This window comes from Nycticebus coucang, chromosome 23, assembly GCF_027406575.1.
Source record: "Nycticebus coucang isolate mNycCou1 chromosome 23, mNycCou1.pri, whole genome shotgun sequence".
Lineage (NCBI taxonomy): Eukaryota > Metazoa > Chordata > Mammalia > Primates > Lorisidae > Nycticebus > Nycticebus coucang.
This window is the reverse complement of record NC_069802.1, coordinates 25181553-25199975: the sequence shown is the minus strand read 5'-3', so window position 1 is coordinate 25199975 and position 18423 is coordinate 25181553. Positions and strand designations below refer to the sequence as shown.

At 44.4% G+C, this 18423-nt stretch overlaps 1 protein-coding gene across 2 annotated transcripts in view; it reads right to left on the bottom strand.

Annotated features, from left to right (window-relative positions):
• The window catches only part of SEL1L3 (SEL1L family member 3), a 103512-nt gene that overhangs the window by 20553 nt on the left and 64536 nt on the right, over positions 1-18423 (bottom strand). The window contains exons 13-17 of one of the 2 annotated variants that reach the window (XM_053577744.1): positions 17296-17436; positions 13416-13478; positions 10242-10418; positions 7599-7726; positions 5190-5273 (exon numbers count right to left, since the gene is read on the bottom strand). In XM_053577744.1, coding sequence (XP_053433719.1) covers positions 5190-5273; positions 7599-7726; positions 10242-10418; positions 13416-13478; positions 17296-17436 — 593 coding nt within the window. The remainder of the gene's footprint in view (positions 1-5189; positions 5274-7598; positions 7727-10241; positions 10419-13415; positions 13479-17295; positions 17437-18423) is intronic. The other variant, XM_053577745.1, reaches the window with a different exon arrangement.

The window sequence follows — 18423 nt, the reverse complement described above, 5'->3', positions numbered from 1 at the left end:
GAAACAAGTTTTATAGGAAGACTTCTACTGTCTAATTATTGTGTAAATCAAAAGGAAATGCCATAGAATTCATTCTTTTTTTTTTTTTGTTTTAGAGACAGAGTCTCACTCTGTCACCTTTGGTAGAGTGCCATGGCATCACAGCTAACAGCAACCTACAGCTCTTGGGCTTAAGCGATTCTCTTGCCTCAGCCTCCTGAGCAACTGGGACCACAGGTGCCTGCCACAACACCGGGCTATTTTTTTGTTGCAGTTTGGCCAGGGCTGGGTTTGAACCCGCCACCTCGGTTCATCAGGCCAGTACCCTACTCACTGAGTCACAGGCACCGCCCCGCCATAGAATTCTTAAGCATTTCCATTGAGGAAGCACTGAAAAGTCCATCAAAAAGAAATGTCTAAAATAGTACTTGATGTCCCCAGAAGCCCTGATCAGAAATTCGCTTCCACCTTCCATCTTGCAAAATCGATCACCAGATGCCTGTGTGCCCTGAGACCTCCATCATCTATTTTTATATATCAAAATGTGACTTGTAGCAGGGGCTGAATAGTCAAGACCAGACTTTCTCAGCTTCCTAAAACTTAGGAGACACAACGCCTCTGCAGAAACCTTACCCACATTTAGCCTCTCAGCATTTGGTTTTATTTAACTATGTTTCAACAGAAACATCTGAAAGTATTAATTATAGATATTTCTACACTTATATTCACAGCACAAACATTGACTCAGCATTTGCTAATTGCAGGGAGCCCAAAGACGAACCATAAGACTGTCCTTCCATGAATTCAGGGTTTAGGAAGTCAACGGCATTTCAAGCCTTATTTCCAATGCATTAAAGTGAAATTGTCCCTCCAGATAAACATTTTGATAGGGACGGGGGCGTGTGCATGTAAAGAGAAAGGGATTAAGAGAAAAGAAATAGTTTAGGGGAACATTTACTACACTCCCATTTCAGATCCGGCACATGCATTTCTAGAACTTTTATGATACATCTTAATAATTGATCCTTTGGCTGTTTGCTGTGAATTTGAGTACCTCTGAGCAGTTTCTTACATATTATTTTCTCTGTGCTCTTTACTGCCAAGGCCTGAAGCAGCTCAGATTGGAAGAATGAAAAAAAACTTCTGGGTCTCCGTGGAATTCAGGACCCTTGCTCTATTGCAAAAAAAAAAAAAAAGTGAATTGCTTTCAGCTGAAACTTTGCATGCCTACTCACCTTGCCTCAAGCCCACTACAGTGTGGCTAATCTCTTGGGTTAAGTATTTGTCATATATTTAAGACAAAGGACAGGGAAACCTATAGATTGCAAATAAAACCCACATAGGGGTAAGGTAGAGAGAAATGGAACTTGACAGCCAGCCTTTCCTTCCCCAACTTCTTCTGGTGTCCGAGGACAGCCTCGGGCAGACGTGATCTTCCATATTATGCCAACACAGCCAAAAACCCCTTCTCAATCATGCTCTTCTTTGAAACTATCCCATATAAGTCTTGGAACAACACAGAAAAGTACAAGCTCATCAAACTGACACATATCATTTGAAAATAATGTTCAGAATAAATTCGCTCACACAAAAATGAAAAAAGGGGATAGACTGGTGACATTGATGGATGATTTAGTTCTATTACAGCAAAAGAGATGGTACCCCCCAAAAAGTCACGTTGTGGTGTGCAAAGGCAAACACACATATATTTCCTGTGTAACCCCTGTGGAGGGTGTAGAGGCTCAGAGAGCTGGAAAAGATGGAAGCATTTGCCAAAAAAATACTTTGACAAAGATTGTCTGTGTAATGGGTATTCGATGCCTTGTCCTGTTGAGACTTAGAGGTCTCAAATCCAGACCGAGACTTATCTTTAACAGCACTCAGCATCGGTATTAAGATTGGCAAAGGACATGGAGAAATAGGAGTCAAACATGGTGGCAAAACAATAAATTGGTAAAAACCACCTAGGAAAGCAATTGGCATTGTCTTGTATGGGTGAACATCAGTCCACTCTAAGATCCACAGTCCCCATCCCTAAATTTATAATCTAGAGCAACTCTTTCCTATGTGTGCCAAAAGATCCATGAAAAATGCTCATGACCATGCTGTTCAAAACATAGGAAGAAAGAAGGAAGGAAGGAAGGGAGGGAGGGAGGGAGAGAGGGAGAAGCAAGGCTGGCCAAAATCAGCTGTGGTCTATTACAGCAGTGAATATGAATGACCTACTGGTACATGCATCAAAATGTATGAATCTTAGAAACATAATATTCAGTAAAATAGCAGTTGAAGAATTATATATAATATGATTTTAATAACATAAAGGTCAGAAATAAGCCAAACTAAATCTGCTGCTTAGGAATATATCCAGACATGGTCAAATATAACGAAAGCAAGGGGGCCGATCAACAAGAAGATGGATAAGTGCTACTTTGGGGTGCTAGAGGTAGGGGTGAGATTTAACCTAGGAGGGACAATGTCCATTTTCTTAAGTAAGGTGGTAGGTTTTCACCTGTTCATTTTGTTTTTATGATTTGGAACTTACCTATAGATCACATATTATTTCCTAAGTATGTATCAGTGATTATATAATAAAGAGAAAAGCCACCATCCAACTGACTCAAGCCACATCTCCAGCTGAAATGTTTAGTGCCTTTTACCTGGATATCAATGAGCTTCCCCTTCAGCCCCTCCCTTCTCTTCACCATACAAAGCTGTTTCGTTAACTATCTTAGAACAGAATCTATCCCAAAACGACCCTCTCCAAAACTATCGATGGCTCCCCATGGCCTCAGAAATGCATAACCTGCCTTTCAAAATTCCGCAAAGTAGCACCTCTTTGGTTTGATTATATACCACTCTCAAGTCTTACCCTCACGGTAAACTAGATGGCTTAAAATGTTCTAGACTCACTCAGAATTTTTCTATCTCTTTGCTTTTATTATTATTATTGTTTTTTAAGCAACACATTCAAACCTCTTTTTGCTTTTGTTCCTGCATTCTCTCTCACCATCAGTGCTGTTCCCCGCGTGAATAAGTGCAAGTTCCATCCATCATTCAAGGCCATGAACATGAGCTTGGTCCATCTGGAAGGCTGTACTATGCTTCCCAAGCCAGGGAGCACCTTCTCCTGAGAATCCCCAGCATTCTTTACTCACTACTCATGGCCCTAGAGGTATAGGTGTCCCCTCCACTTGTCTTAGCTCATTCATTCAGTAGCGTATGGGGCACTGGGATGCAGGTCATGGGTAACATGTAATAATATCTCATTCAAGATCCATGGAAGGACAAAAGGGAGCAAAGAGTTAGGCAGAGTTCCTGGGCAGAGGGGAGGCAAGTACAGAGCCTCAGAGCCCAGACAGAACATGGGCCAGAGGAGAAATAGCATGCAGAACAGATGAGCCAGCACATTTCCCCAAGCCCCTCTAGGGACACCCCTGGAGGGTACAGCAAAGCATCCTGCATTTAAGTGTCTTCAGTAAAATCTGCTGATCAGAGTCAACACTCACACTCGGTGCAGGACACCCTTTGGTTCTCCTCCCTCTGACACACACAACAAAGAAATCCCAAGACATAGCTAAGTATTCTACAGAGAGAGCAAGCCGCAAAAATCATAATTCATCTGGCCCTTCACAGCAAATTTTTAAACGTGCTAGCTAAAGTGCTTTGTGATGTTAAACTCAAAAGTGGGCCAAAAAGCTAAGCTTTTTACACTCTCGTTATAGAAAAAAACAGTGTCAGATGTTTCTGGGGGATGGGGAGGGTATGTGTGTGGCAGACGTATTTACAGGTGTGCTGCTCCCTTTGGGAAAACCCCACATATCAACACTTTGATAGCTGAACGTTTAGTTCACCCTAAGAAGTTTGTGGGGAGCAATGGATGGGTAGTTGGGGTTGGCAGGGTGAGAAGTAGAATATGAGATAAAAGTCAAATTGGGGAGTTTTAGGAACTGAGATTTACTTGGGAAATAAGAGAAAGTATGACAAAAATTGTAAGGTACATTCACAGTAGGGGGACAGTGACTTCTTTAAAAATATTTCTTTCCTATCCCCAACAATAAAAAAAAAAAAAATAGAAAATATGTCAAATGGTCTATAAAACCAGTGTATGGTGTCCCATGATTGCATTAATGTACACAGCTATGATTTAATAAAAAATAAAAATAAAAAAAACAAAAACAAAAAATATTTCTTTCCAATTGTGCAAAGGGAGGCCACAGATAATAAACTTTCCCAGAATGATAATAATAAACATTTGTATTTGGTGCTTTTTAAAAATCAGGCTCATTAGCTCCACATTCTCTAAGTGAAAATTAAAATCTTGAGATGCTAGTTGTTGGTCATGCACGCGCATGGCATTCTATTGACTTATATTTTAATTTTTTAATTAAAGTTCAATCAGAGTATGGTTGATGTTAGGTCTGGTCTAATGTCCTCAAGGCAGTAGACCAAAGGGATATATTCTATTTGCATATCTTTTTTAGTTATGACCGAAATACCAAGATCATTTAGGCAACACGCCAGCCAAGAAAATGTGGCCCAAGGGAAGATGAAAAGGGAGTGCTGGAATTGACAGAAGAAAACGAAAACTGCTATTCAGGTAGAGTTTGGAGAGGTGTCCCAAGTCACAACAAAGGCTCCCAGTCATGGCAAAGGTAGTAACATATCTGTGGAAGGAGGTGACCTGAGCCTTAAGTACACTGATTTCTCTCCTTCCTAGGAACAAGGTAGAAATTCTAGACTTCCTGTTGCTGGTCGTGAGAAGCAGAGGGTCTCATCTAAGAGTCCCCTGTACTGTCTTCAGGCTCTAAAACCAAAAGGAACCAGCTTGGTTTTTGGCCGGGGCTGGGTTTGAACCCACCACCTACGGCATATGGGACCGGCGCCCTACTCCTTGAGCCACAGGCGCCGCCCTCAAAAGGAACCAGCTTGAAGGAAAGAGAAGTCAATATACTTGTGTGTCTCTCAACTTGATGAATGTGGACACTCCACCCAGAGAACAAATTTTTGTGTATAATTAAACATGGAAATGCTGTTTGCCAATCAACATCCAATCAGTCTGTGATACTCTGAATGTCATTATTGGGAAGCTATGATTTCCCTGCAAACTACTTTTTTCAGTTGTATTTTAAGACTCCTTCTCATAAGACTATACTGACAGACTTAAAGTTAAGGGCTGAGGAAGTTCATTCCAGTGTGGGTACCAAGCTTACCATGAACCCTCCAGGTAGGCGTTGAGGCCTTTGCGGATGACATGGCCCAAGTAGCCATTTTTCTCAGCTACGTGCTTTGCCCAGCTGAAAAGAAAAGGGAATAGAAAATACACAAACTGTGGAAAATTTAATAATCACTTTTTTTCTTCAAATGATGCCAATAAATCCCGCTTGGGGAATATTTTGCTCATTAGAATTTTTATAGAGCAACAAACCAGAACTGAATGTTAAGAAGGTAAATAAAATGCATTTTGAAAGATTTTCCATTCAGTGTGCTTTCTTACGAATGCTTAGGAGTTGTCTTTTATGAAAACAAAGACATATAAAGTACATAATGAAAAATATCCACCCAGGTGGAAAAATACAATCTTCCTCAAGAGTTCTAATATTCTCTCTTTTAAAACATGTTTACTAATTTAGTATTAGATTTCTTTATTTTGTTTCCATCTCCTAGTTTATCTTGAAGGGGATTATTTGTAATGAACTAGTCTGTGCTAATCTTTAGACTTACAACTAGTACAAGAATGGTATAAGAATGCATAACTTATAAGCCAATAAGGGGGATATGGAATAATTTTTAAATATACTTGATTACTACAAAGGAAGGTCAAGAAAAGAGAAAAAAAGGCACAAAAATCCCAGATGAGACAAATAGGAAATAAATAGTAAAATGGTAGGTTTAAGACCAAACATATCCATAATTATAGTAAATGTAAATGGACTAAATACTCCAATTAAAAACTAAAACTACTGAACTAAATTAAAAATATATGAATACTCTGCTATATTTTGCTTGTAAGAGACATACATTGAAGTTAAAGAAGAATGGAGAAAGATTGTAAATAAAAGGATGAAAAAATATACCAACTCTAAGAATAAGACCTAGTATAACCATATGAGCATCAGAACATTAACCTACGTGAAGTATCTCAGGTATGGAAAAACAAACACCACATGGTCTCATTAATAAGTGGGAGGTAAACGATGGATATACATGGTTATAAAGTGATGTAAAGGACATGGGAAACTAAGAAGGGTGGAGAGTGGAGGAGGGAAGGGGAAAAAAACTTACCTATCAGGGACAACATATATACTACTCTGATGACGGGCACAATAAAAACTCTGACTTCAAGATTATACAATTCATCCATGTAATAAGAGTACTAGTACACTCTAATATTTTGAAATAAAAATTATTAAAAAAGAAAAATAACCTCTTGGAGAGCCAGGTTATTGATTTGCAGAAGTTGGCAAACTTTTTTTCTGTAAAGGCTAAGATAGCAAAACAGGGTAGCTATAAAGTTCATGTGCAATTTAAAATAGTGTGCAATTTTTAAATTTTTAAGTTGTATGTGAAATGTATGGCCACTCTGTACTTTAATCTTTGTGTTGCACACTCCTCTTGGTTTGTTTTACAACTCATTAAAAATGTGAAAAGGAACCATACAAAATAGGCACCAGGTCACATTTCATCTATGGGCCACAGTTTAACATTTTTAGGTAGGCTGGACGTCACACATGTGCCCCTTTTTCACCACTCCTCAGAAGGTTACTATAGGATATGTTCTACCAAAATGTAGGTGCGGACCAAGAAAGAGAAAGAAAGGGGTCCAGCAAAGAGGACAGCTAAAAAAGAAAGAGATGGAGGGAAAGGGAACCCCTACAATGATGACAAAGTTAATCTCAGTATGACGGCACTGCCCCAAGAAGAGTAAATTAATAGAATACTGAGATAGGTTTAGACATACTAAGAAGAGATTTAGACACGTGGACGAGAATTTGGAGATCAAGTACAAAGAAAATGATTAGTAAATAGAAGAGCTAAGCACAAAGATAAAAATACACAGTAATTAGTATTCCGTAGAAAAGAAAGTATGCAAGAAAGAAAAGGTATGATAGTATATTACATGGCTCAGCTGTAGTGTTGATAAGAATGTAGACCCTGACACTTACCTAAACAAAGTGATTGACTTGCTGGGAAGATGAAAGAGGGCGGGGCAAGTGAATGTGTGGACTAGTGGGAGGTCACAGAATATAGGAGAACTGCATCTTTACCTTTCCCAGTGAGATATCGGTAGACCGTGCTTAAGATGACAATACCAAGAGTGGTATAAACACGTTAGGTAGCACCAGGGAAATAAAAAGAAGTAAAAGTGATTTATTCTAGAATATGTATTCTAGAATATTCTAGCAGGAAACAGTCTGTTGGTAAGGTGGGGTGGGGTGGAGCAGGCAGGACTTTTATCTTTTTGAATTATTTTTTAATTTTTACCTTGCCAAATGATTTGGCTTTTTAAATTACATGCAGGCATAAGTGATTAAAATAAAAATTCAATTTAGAAAATGCCCAGGCACAGTGTGTACGGGCTACAGTTTTCCCTTCATAAGCAACATTTGAAAAATTCTTACACAACTGCTTTCTCGGGATCCCTAGGGAAAGTCTCCAGGTTGCCCATGATATAGTAGAGAGAGCACCACAGGGTTCCTTCCATGTGTCCACCTTGTGCAGCTTTATGGAAATATTCACCAGCTAATGTCTGTAAAGAGAAATAAACAAAACACCAGGTCCTCCTCAGTGGGCCGTTTTCACCAGAGACGAGGTGGTGACGGACTCAAAGCCTGACGTGATCACAGACTTATAACTTCTGACAGCTTTTTTAAAAAAAGAAAACAAAACCAGGGTAAGTTCCAGTTTCAGGAAGAAAGCTATTCACAGAAGCCAGCCTCTGGGATGTACGACTTCACCTCCGCTATTCCATTCATTGAGTTTACCCAATAAGTAAGACAACAGTTCAGCTCCGAATACCATCACCATCTCATTTGACCCTCACATAACCCCTGCAGGCTAAACAGAAGAAGTCACACCAGGTGAAAATCCAGCCATTTGCTTTCCTAACCTTGCTTAATACTTTCTTCAAACTCATGGGTAAAAACTGCATTTCCAGTAGGAAGGTGAGAATTAGAATTTGACAATAAAAAAAAATCCACGCTCCCCGATGCGTGGGAGGGTTAACAGACACAGGCAATGCAGAAAAATATACAGCCTCCTGGGTCATCAGGGAGGTAGAGGGAAAAAGTAAAAACAAATACTTAAAAGGGTATATAGCCACTGATTACTATTATTTTTCTCTGGCAGTTAACTATAGGTTTTTAAAAGCAGGGGCTTGCATTGAAGTCAGAGACCCGGGTTCAGATTCCAGCCCTGCTCCTTACTAGCGGTGTGGCCTGGGGCGTGTAAATTAATCTCTCCAAACGTCATTTCCTTTAACTGAAAAATGTGGCTGCTCTTAGTACCCAGAGTAAAGGGCTGTTGTGAGGATTAAATGAGATAACTTATTCTCAAGGTTCAGAACAGTGCTTAACAGAGAATAATCTTCCAATCCCCCCAGCCACCACCCCACATTCAAATCTGCTGCTGCCACCATCTTGTCCCTTCCAATAAATGACCTCTATTCTTCCATCTTAAATGTCAAATTCTCAAGCACCGTGGCATCATCCCTCACACTGCTCACACCCCACATGCAATCCATTGGCAAAGCCTGTTCCCTCTACCCTTCAGTTAGTTACCTGTCTGATCTAACCATGTGGCTGCACTGCCACTGCTCCTGCCCTGGTCTCCGCCACCAACCCCTCTCACTCTGATCCAAGGCATGAATGCCCCACTCCCATCCATGTCCCCCTTCAGTTAGTCTTTGCCAGGATCCAGAAGGAGCCTTTTATTTTTTTTCCCTTTATTAAATCATAACTGTGTACATTAATGCATTTATGGGGTACCATGTGCTGATTTGATATACAATGTGGAATGCTTACATCTAACTGATTAACATAACCACCCCTCACTTGGTGAGACATTTATACTATATTCTTAATAGTTTTGAAAGGTATCATTGCATTATGCACATTAGGTAAAATACAGCCCATCACTGCCATGTCTAAGAATGCCCAGGGGTTTCCACCTCCCTCAGAGCAAAAGCCAAGTCTCACTCTGACCTCGACAGCACCTTCCAGGCCTTATCTCCCACTGTCCGACCTCTCTCGGTTTCTGCACCTGCTGTTCTGGACTCTCTGCTGTCCCTCTCACATGCCAAGCCTGATTCCTTCTTGGGGCTTTTGCCTCCCTCTGGAATGTTCTGTTCCCAGATATCTACAAGACCCTTCTAGGAGTCTGTACAAGGTCACCTTCTCAGAGAGGACTTCCCAGGTGTCCCTTAAATAATAACATCTCCCAATCTGCCCCCTTCCCATCTTGCTATCTTGTTTTATTTCTCCCTATAACACGTGTCCTCCACTCTCCTTTATATTTTTATTTATTATCTTTCCCCTCCTGGAATGAAAGCTTCCTAAGAGTAGGGACTGTATGTTGCTGTATTCCCAGGTTGTCAAGAAAGCGTTCAACAGATTTGGTTGGATATATCGAGCTCGGATTATTATTACTATCATCAGCGCTGCTATTAACAGACAGGACTTCCATCCCACACTGGGCTTCAGGTCCTGACTACACTAAGTGTACAGCTCCAAGTCACTTAACCTCTCAGAGCCTCAGTCACCTATTCTGCAAAATAAACATAAGCATAGAGGCTACTTCAGAGGGGAGTTGGGCTTATACGAGACTGCCTAGTCCTTGGCACAGCGGATGTGCTCAATCAACACTGACAATTGCCATGGTTATTTTCATTATTACTCAATCTGCTCACGCACGAGGTAACCCTCTCTGGAATCAGCTCTTTGCTTCCAGAAAAATCAGTCTCTGTATCCCCTTATATCATCCCCTCTCCTCCATGAAGCATTCCTGACTGCTTTGCCATCCATTGGCCCCCTCTCCAGAACTATTTGGGTCATGCCACTGACCACACACTTGGCACTTTGCTAAATACCACCCTTTGTTCTTCACTATCTTGTTTTCCTAACTGGACCCCCCTGAGCTCCTTGAGGACGGGGACTGTGTCTTCACCCATGCAGTGCCCGGTCTGGGCTGGGCGCACAGCACACCTTTGCAAATGCGTCACGACTGAGTGACTGACCAGCCGCAGAGCTATCTCAAGTCCAACTCACTTGGTTCCTTCCAGGAACTCCCGGGAACACGCCATCCAAGTACAGGACTCCGAGATTGTACGATGCATCTGGGTTCCCCATGTCTTCTGCTTTTAACCAGTACTTTGCCGCTTTGGCATAATTTTTCTTGAATTTGTGGTAATACCATCCCAGGCCGTTGACTGCCTGATGCAATCCCTGAATTTTACAACAAGAAAGAAGTGAACTTTTTTTAAATGAAATCTAAAGTGATCTGGAAGCAATTGTTATGGAAGCATTCTGCTTGAGCCCAAATAAAACGTTCCCTTTCTCTATTTTGGGGCAGATGGCATTAAAGAAAAGCTAAGTGCTAGAAAACAGAAGCCTGCCTCAGTTTTCCCAGGTGGATTACACATGGCTGCTGCTTGGATTTCTGCCTTCTAGCTCCACGGTGACACTGGCCCCCAAATCTCTGTGCTGCTCCTGTGGGCTCATATGCAATGCCCTTGTCTAGAAAAGGCCTTCTCCTGCCCCACAGTATCAACAGTGCTCTTGACATTCATGAGCACTCAGCTGAGGCCTGAAACCGAACCTGGCTGGGATGACCCCTAGGTGACTTTCCTGCCCATCTTTCCGGCTTCTGCCCGGAACAACAACATGCACTCTGAGCAAAGCCCCACAGCATCTCACTGGGAAAACACAGGGGCTCTGTGTCTGCTAGGCACCCCCAGTTTTGACTTGGGGTTTCAAGTCTGATAGGGGGAGAAGCAGAAGGGGACAGTGATGGAGAAGGAAGGAAGGTTTCAGAACTATATCTGAACCTGGAACTGGTACCAGAGAAGGGCCCTCCAGCCTCCTCTTCTTGCTGAATTCACTCTACAGGTATTGCCCACTTTGCCCAGATGCTACCCCTGGATTCCACACAACAGCCTCCAGCCTGCTGGTTAGATGCTCAGGAGTCCTGCAGAGGTGCGAGTGGTCCTGATGGAGCCTCTTGCCCAGCTTGAGGCACCAGCATGCTGACCTAGGCACACAGCACTCTCACTCCCCACTTCCCGCCAGACCTACACACAACCACGAACAAGCAGGGGGAAAGGACTTGAGGGGCAGAGTGTGTACCTGCTTCTGTAAACTTCTCAAGTCAGAGTCTGGGCAGGCAAGCAAATCTCTTTAGCCTTCTCCTCTCGACAGTGGAGAATGGGTGCTCCACTGTTTCTTAAGAGACGCCAAGAGTGCAGCCTACCCTTTCCAGCCTGCGATGGCCCCTAGAAAGCTCAGCCTCTGGCCTGTGTGTTGTAATCCAGGGGCCAGAAAGACCTCGAGGGAGAAACTAGCAAAGCGCGTTGTAACACAAGCTCCATGGGGCCGGGATCTTGGCTTTGCATCCCAGTCACACAGAAGGCTCTCCATAAATATCCGATGAGTGAGCAAAAGCCACTCTTTCAGTGCTGCCGTAAAACAAAGTGGGATCCAAATCCTAACTAACCCTCAGGATGGGGAGGATGACTAGCATTTGCAGACTCCCCAATATCCCACCTTTGAGTGCCACTTGTGGTAATGTCAGTACCATGGATCCAGTGATGGAAGCATTTTTCCATGACTCTTTCCCACCTTCCCAGGTGAACTTCCAATAAGTACAGCAGGATGCATTTTAATGAGTAACAGGCCAGGTCATACTGTAAAGAACCGTCTTTGGGACAAGCCTACAGAAGCTGTGCTTCAAGATGGCTTTGCAGTGCTCCCCCCAGGAGGCCATGGCTTTATTCAGACGCACCCGTCACTGCTCAAAACATTTGCAAGACTCCTTTAGGAATCGCCTTGGGACCCAGTTCAGGAGACCCACAAGAAATCCTGTCTTCTTGATTAATATTCATACTTGATTTTGGACATTTACCCAGCTCAATCAACAGATCTGCTTCTGGGTACCTTTTGGCTGGTTCCAAAAATCAAATTATGTGCAACCTTTGCCACAGCACCCAACAAAGAATAGGGACTTAGTAAGCTCTTGCTGAGGGAGTGAATAAGGATAACATAAACACTGTTTTTTGTTTGTTTGTTTGTTTGTTTTTATCTAGCAGGTCCAGCTGGGTTCAAACCCGCTAGCCCCGGTGCACAGGGCCGGTGCCCTAACCATGGTGCTACAGGCACCCACCCAGATATGTAAACACTTTGAAGGATATGACTACAGTAAACCATAAAACTGCATTTCCCAATACTCATCTAAGAGCTGCTAAAAATCCATTCAAAATACAGCACATTACACATCATTTCACTACTAAGTGAGGAGAATGCAAATGTCACACCAGCCAGGCAACCCCCTCCCTGCCCCACTTTAGGGTAATTTGGAACCACAGCCCTCCATGACTACCATAAAGCTGCTTTTTTACTTCTGCTCCATACTTTGTGTTGTGTTCAGGAGCTGGCATGCCTATCAGTGGGTTCCCTTGTCCCGGATCACGTGCCCTCTGGACAACACACAGATGGAGGAAAGTCCTCTTGGGTGTCTGACTGCATGCTCTGACATCCAAGAGCCAAAAGGGCAATAAAATGCCTCGTCAAGATGTAGAAATCTAGAGGATTCTCCAAATCCCCCTTTTTGCACATCTGCATGCATGCACATGTAAGTTTACACCTGTGGGTGTACATCCATTGCTCACGTGTGTGTCTGCTTGAGTATGTGTATTTGTGCATCCTCCCCCCTCCAAGTGACATTGTGACCTCTGTTCTGTAGCACTGTATAGAAAATAGCTGACTCGAAGACACCCCTGGACAAAAGCAAAATAATTCCTAAGCCCGGCAACAAACTTGATAAACAGCCCAGTTAACAAAGCACAAGAAGCAAATGGGAATTGGACACAACAGGGTTAACTTTGGAAGGAATCAGCCTTCTGGTTTTTCTACTTCAATGGCATTTATACCCATTCAATTTCCAGGAGTCCCCGCTGCTTGTTATCAGGGAAGCTTCTGATTATAATTTTAGCCTTCAAACAAATTCAGCCTGAATTCTATTGACTGCAAGGTGAATTCAGCTTTTCAAGTTTCTGCGTGTATCGTGTATTGTAACTCAAAAGTGACTAATCACTGCAGTACCATGACCCCTCCCCGCCTCACCCCTTCTGCACCTTCGGCTTTGTAGGAAGAGGCTGGTCATGTCCTCTTTGAGACTTGCAGTGTGTGTGTGGGGGACTGTTTCTGTCTGAGTTTACGCAGTGTTACCTTGGAAGCTGCTTTCTTCATCAGCTCTAAGGCAAGCCGTCTGTTCTTTTTCACCCCTTGACCCTAGACATTGATAAACAGCAATGATTATGAAGAAAAAGGAAAAAAAAAACAAAACAGTGCACTCAACAGTATCACACAGATACAATAGAGTTTGCTATGAAATATTTCAGAATAAAACCCTAACCTTCTTAATTTAAACCCAAATCTTAAAGACCTATATGCCATGCTATTATATCACCATCATCATCATCAGGTTATTTTTTGCTTGTATTTGTGGGACAGAGGTAACAAAGCTCAACCTCTCACTTAGCAGCCATCACCATGCGGGTTGTGTTCCCTTCAGTCCACAGGTGCAGTTGGGAGAAGCCATGAGTCAGGTTAAATGAGTCTGGTCATTCCGGATGCTTTCCTCTAGGGCAGTGGTTCTCAACCTTCCTAATGCCTTGACCCTTTAATACAGTTCCTCATGTTGTGATGACCCCCAACCATAAAATTATTTTTATTGCTATTTCATGAAGGAACTATATTAAGGGTTATGGCATTAGGAAGGTTGAAAACCACTGCTCTAGGGATTATCTAATTTGCCAGCTAGAAAAGGCACTTTATCTGTGATAGACAGTCCAAAGTGATCAGGCTCTGGCTTGCAGCCTTCCTGGGTCCTGGCTGGGGTTCCCAGAGTAGAATGTCGTGGCTTCAGAACCAGCTTGAGGACCTGCTGCAAAGGAGATAGGACCCAGCAGATACTGGTTACCTCAGATGCAACTAGCAAAAAACTAACAAGATTCTTCCAGAAAAGGTTGTTTGTCCACCACAGAGCGACACAGGCTTCAGGATTCCTGTTACAAGACTGGAGCTCTGCAGACCATGCTGAGATGTCTGGGGGACCCAGTGGGGGAAATGGTGGGTCTGACGGTGGAGAAAAAGGGGGTCCCTGTGGTCTCTCTGGACACAGGTCTGACAGCAAAGAAGCCAGGTGAGGGGACCCAGCTGAAAACCACAGCTGCCTCCAAACTCACTTAGTGGTGCTCCCCACCCCCGTGTACGTGTGCTGCATGGGGTCCTCTTGACTCAGACTCAGTGGTTGACAGGATTGCATGTGACATGAGAGGGTTTTTCAACAAATGCAGCTATTAACCCTATTTAAACGCTTAGCTGGATGGTAAATAGAGATAGCACTAGCTAACATTCCTGTGTTACCGAGCATGGGCCCGGCACTGTCTAGTAGTTCATTCAACTGTCCTATCGACCCAGCCAAGGAGCTATTACTCCCATCTGAGAAACTCGCCCAGAGTCACGCCATGAGCGAGGCAGATGGGCTACAGAACCCAAGCCCGTGAGCACCAACCTCCATCTCCTTCCATTCATAGCAACTCACAGCCTCCTTACAGGATATGGGAAACATGCAGGGCGGACTTGACTCACTATTTTTCAGGACCCCAACTAAAATCGTGCATCCAAACAAAAGTTAAATTATACACGTCAAGTTTCTGCTAGACTTTAACTTACCTATTTAATAAAACCCATGAGCTGAAGCTAAGTGGAAGATGAAACTATTTTTCAGAAGTGCACCATTACGTCGTTTAATTAGCGAGGGGAGGAAAGAGAAAAGGACACAGAAGGATGCTAACGGGCTGGGGAATGAGGCAGCCGCAGTGGACTTCAGGAAAGGTCGCAGAAACACCAGAATCACAGACTGTCAGAACCTGGTTGAACTCACAGTTTATCTTCTCCAACTTCTTTGTCTTGAGGGGTTAAGAGACAGGGGCCCAGAGAGTTTGCCTTATCCAAAGCTTCACAGTTAGAGCTGAAACTCCTGCCCAGATAGCGTGATTTCTGGAGCAGGGATGTCTGAGGTATACTTGCTATTTAATCAAAAGCAGGATAAATTCTCATACAAAGATGACGCCCTATGCACAGATCTGAATAGTACCAGAGTTGTTAAAGGAGGGAAAGGTAAAGTCCTCGTGCAAAGGTAAGAACAGAGGAAGCCTCAGGGATTATCTGCCACGTGAACTGATGAAGCGCAGTTGCTGCCGTCAAAGTCAAAGAAAGCTTCATCCCCATGTGGGTGCATGCTGGGGTGACCTGGCTGCCTTGACCAGACCCTGGCCACCACCCTGGGGCGGTCTTTGCCTAGGACAAGGCAGGCGCCCCCACACAGTCAAACTTATTGCTTTTTACTGGTGGAAAGTGTGTTTTCTGCAGGAGGAACTTCGGCATGGAATTCACTCGGGGAGATCTTCCAGCCAGAGGTGAAAATCTTCCCTGAGATGCCGATAAAGGGCCTCCTTTATCCCACCCGGAAATAACCTAGCTAGACTGTAGGAACCATCCTCCCCTCTACACACTCACATACACAAGCCTTCAAGGTGTGGGAAACCAGACCCCGAGGAAACAGGTCACCTCCAGAGTCATTTAGTTACGTGTTTGCCTCTCCCTCTAGATCGCAAGATTCCAGAGGGCAGAAATAACGTGTGATGCATACCTTTACCTTTTACACTTTGGACAGCGACCCCACTTTGGAGGACAGCTGCCACCCTCTGCGCTTATCAATTCTGTCTTCTGTCGTCCATCCCAGTGCCTATGTCCCCAGAGGTCAGGGATGTGGCTCACACATCTGTATGGCCCTACATCTAGCACAGAGTCTGGCGTCAGGCCAGCCCTGAATGGAGGCCTGTTGAATAAATACATCAAAGCACTGGCCCATGGCTAAGAGTCAAACAATTTCCATGTTGATTTGACAGCTGAAGAGACGGACTCTAGGCTGTCAGTGTGGAAACTGTAACAGCCAATAGCTCTTCAGGCTTTGGCAGGGTAGGGAGGGTTAGGAACGTAGCAGAAGTTGTGGTTGTTAGTGAGTGAGGGGCCACTGCTGTGATCTGGAGACAAGCCTGGCCATCTGCATACCTGTCCTTGTTGAAGACACGCACTTTAGGAGGGGGAACAAGCAGCTGCATGTTTGGGGCATGAACATAAGGTTCCAAGAGTTTCCTTACCAAAGCCAAAGCTTTTTACTTCTCCAGGATGGATGAACTGATGTCTCTGTGTTTGGGGACAAGAAGCACAGACTGTGAAGCCAGACTGTCTGGATCCCAGTCTCAGGTCAGAAATGCATCAGTTTGGTGACCTTGGGCAAGTCACAAGCCCTCTGTTTCCATATACCTAAGCAGCACTCACAGTACACACAGGTTTCTACCTCGCAAGCTAGTTGTGAGGATGAGACGCATTAATATGCATGAAGTGGGTAACGAGCGCTTAGTCAGCGGGAGCTGTTACTATGCTGTGTTAAGGCAGACAGCGTCGTCCAGTTCCCAAAGCCCCCTGGTTATATCGTCTCGTCCAATCTCTGATCATCACCCTCGTCCTATGAGACCAGATGACTCCAAGGACATACGGGAATGGCATGAAGGTGGAACTGAAATGCCGGTCCTCACATCCTAGGCTCTTCCCACCCCTCTCCTATTGGCTGAAAACCAAGATTCTTATTTCATCAGCAGGACTGTTGGGATGGGTCCAATCACACCCTGCGTTTAAGCTGTCATTCCCAGAGAACGTGGAAGGACGGCAAACGCGCGGTGCCTGCGGGGGCTGGCAGCACATGCCAATCCATAAAACAGGGGTGGCTCCTCCAGAACGCCACAGTTCTTGCAAAAGCAAAGAGACACTTTTGGTGCCAAACATAAGACTAATGATTAAAAATGAGGCCAGGGATGTGCTTCTGATGCTGCCTTTTTCTCCAATATTCCTTTCCGCCAAGAATGACAGCAGCATGTCCTGAGCTTCTCCAGTCACCCTCTCTGTTTGCAGGCCCACAGGAAACCACTTGAGATGTCTGGGAAAAACTGCACAATTGCTGGACACATTAAGGGACTCTTACCTTGAACAGCACGATGGCGTAGTCGTATATCAACGCGGGGTCCTCGGTCTCCAGGGCCCCCTTGGCATACCACTCGATGGCGGCTTCGGGATTCTTGGCCACGCCTTGTTGCCCCCAGAACAGCATCTGGGCCAACCGTTGCTTGAAGGCAATAGCAGTTTTTTTGTTTTGTTTTTTTTGAGACAGAGCCTCAAGCTGTTGCCCTGGATAGAGTACCATGGCATCACAGCTCACAGCAACCTCAAACTCCTGGGCTCAAGCAATTCTCCTGCCTCGGCCTCCCAAGTAGCTGGGACTACAGGCACCCGCCACAACGCCCGGCTAGTCATTGTTGTTTGGTGGCCGGGGCTGGATTTGAACCCGGCAGCTCAGGTGTATGTGGCTGGCGCCTTAGCTGCTTGAGCCACAGGCGCCGAGCCAATAGCAGTTTAACAATAACTTCCCTGTGCAATAATTAAGGTAAGACTTCAGAAGGTGGGAAGGCAAACCCAGGATGTGTGGTTTGTTTGAGGATGAAGGATTGGCTAGATACACATTTCATCTTCCCTCCGGAAGCCTGGAACACAGACATGTGTAAATGTAAGCCTTGAACCCAAGCTGTAAATGGTTCACACGAGTGTGTGTGTGTGTCTACTGCACCCAGGGCCAGAGCTGGATGGAGCTTAGTCAACAGTGGAACTCCTCCCCTCCCCCGATGCCTATTCCTTTGGGCAGTATCGCCTGCCTTTTGGCCTGACGATCAGTGCCGAGGTCACATGTGCATCCTTAGCGCATCGCTCTGCAGCACTCATCTCCTGTCCCCTCCCTTATCTACATGGCTGGCTCCACCATCAGACTGCAGGGTGGGAGCCCCTTGGGATGCAGGACCCTCAAGACGGTACCTCTGCATCCCTTCAGCCCCCACCCAGCAGAGCTCAATAGAAACTCACATAAGCTGCTCAATAAAGATTTGCTGAACGAAGGCAGGCAGGCATGCTCACTGTTAGGCGACAATGCAAGCTCTGGAGCACCTAGGAAATGGCCCTGGCAGGGGCATTTCCAGAACTGCCAACTAGAATTCCTTCCTGTGTTGTGGGAAGACTGCAGAGTGGGGCAGGTGCCCGGAAGTGGGCCTGGGGCAATGTGCAT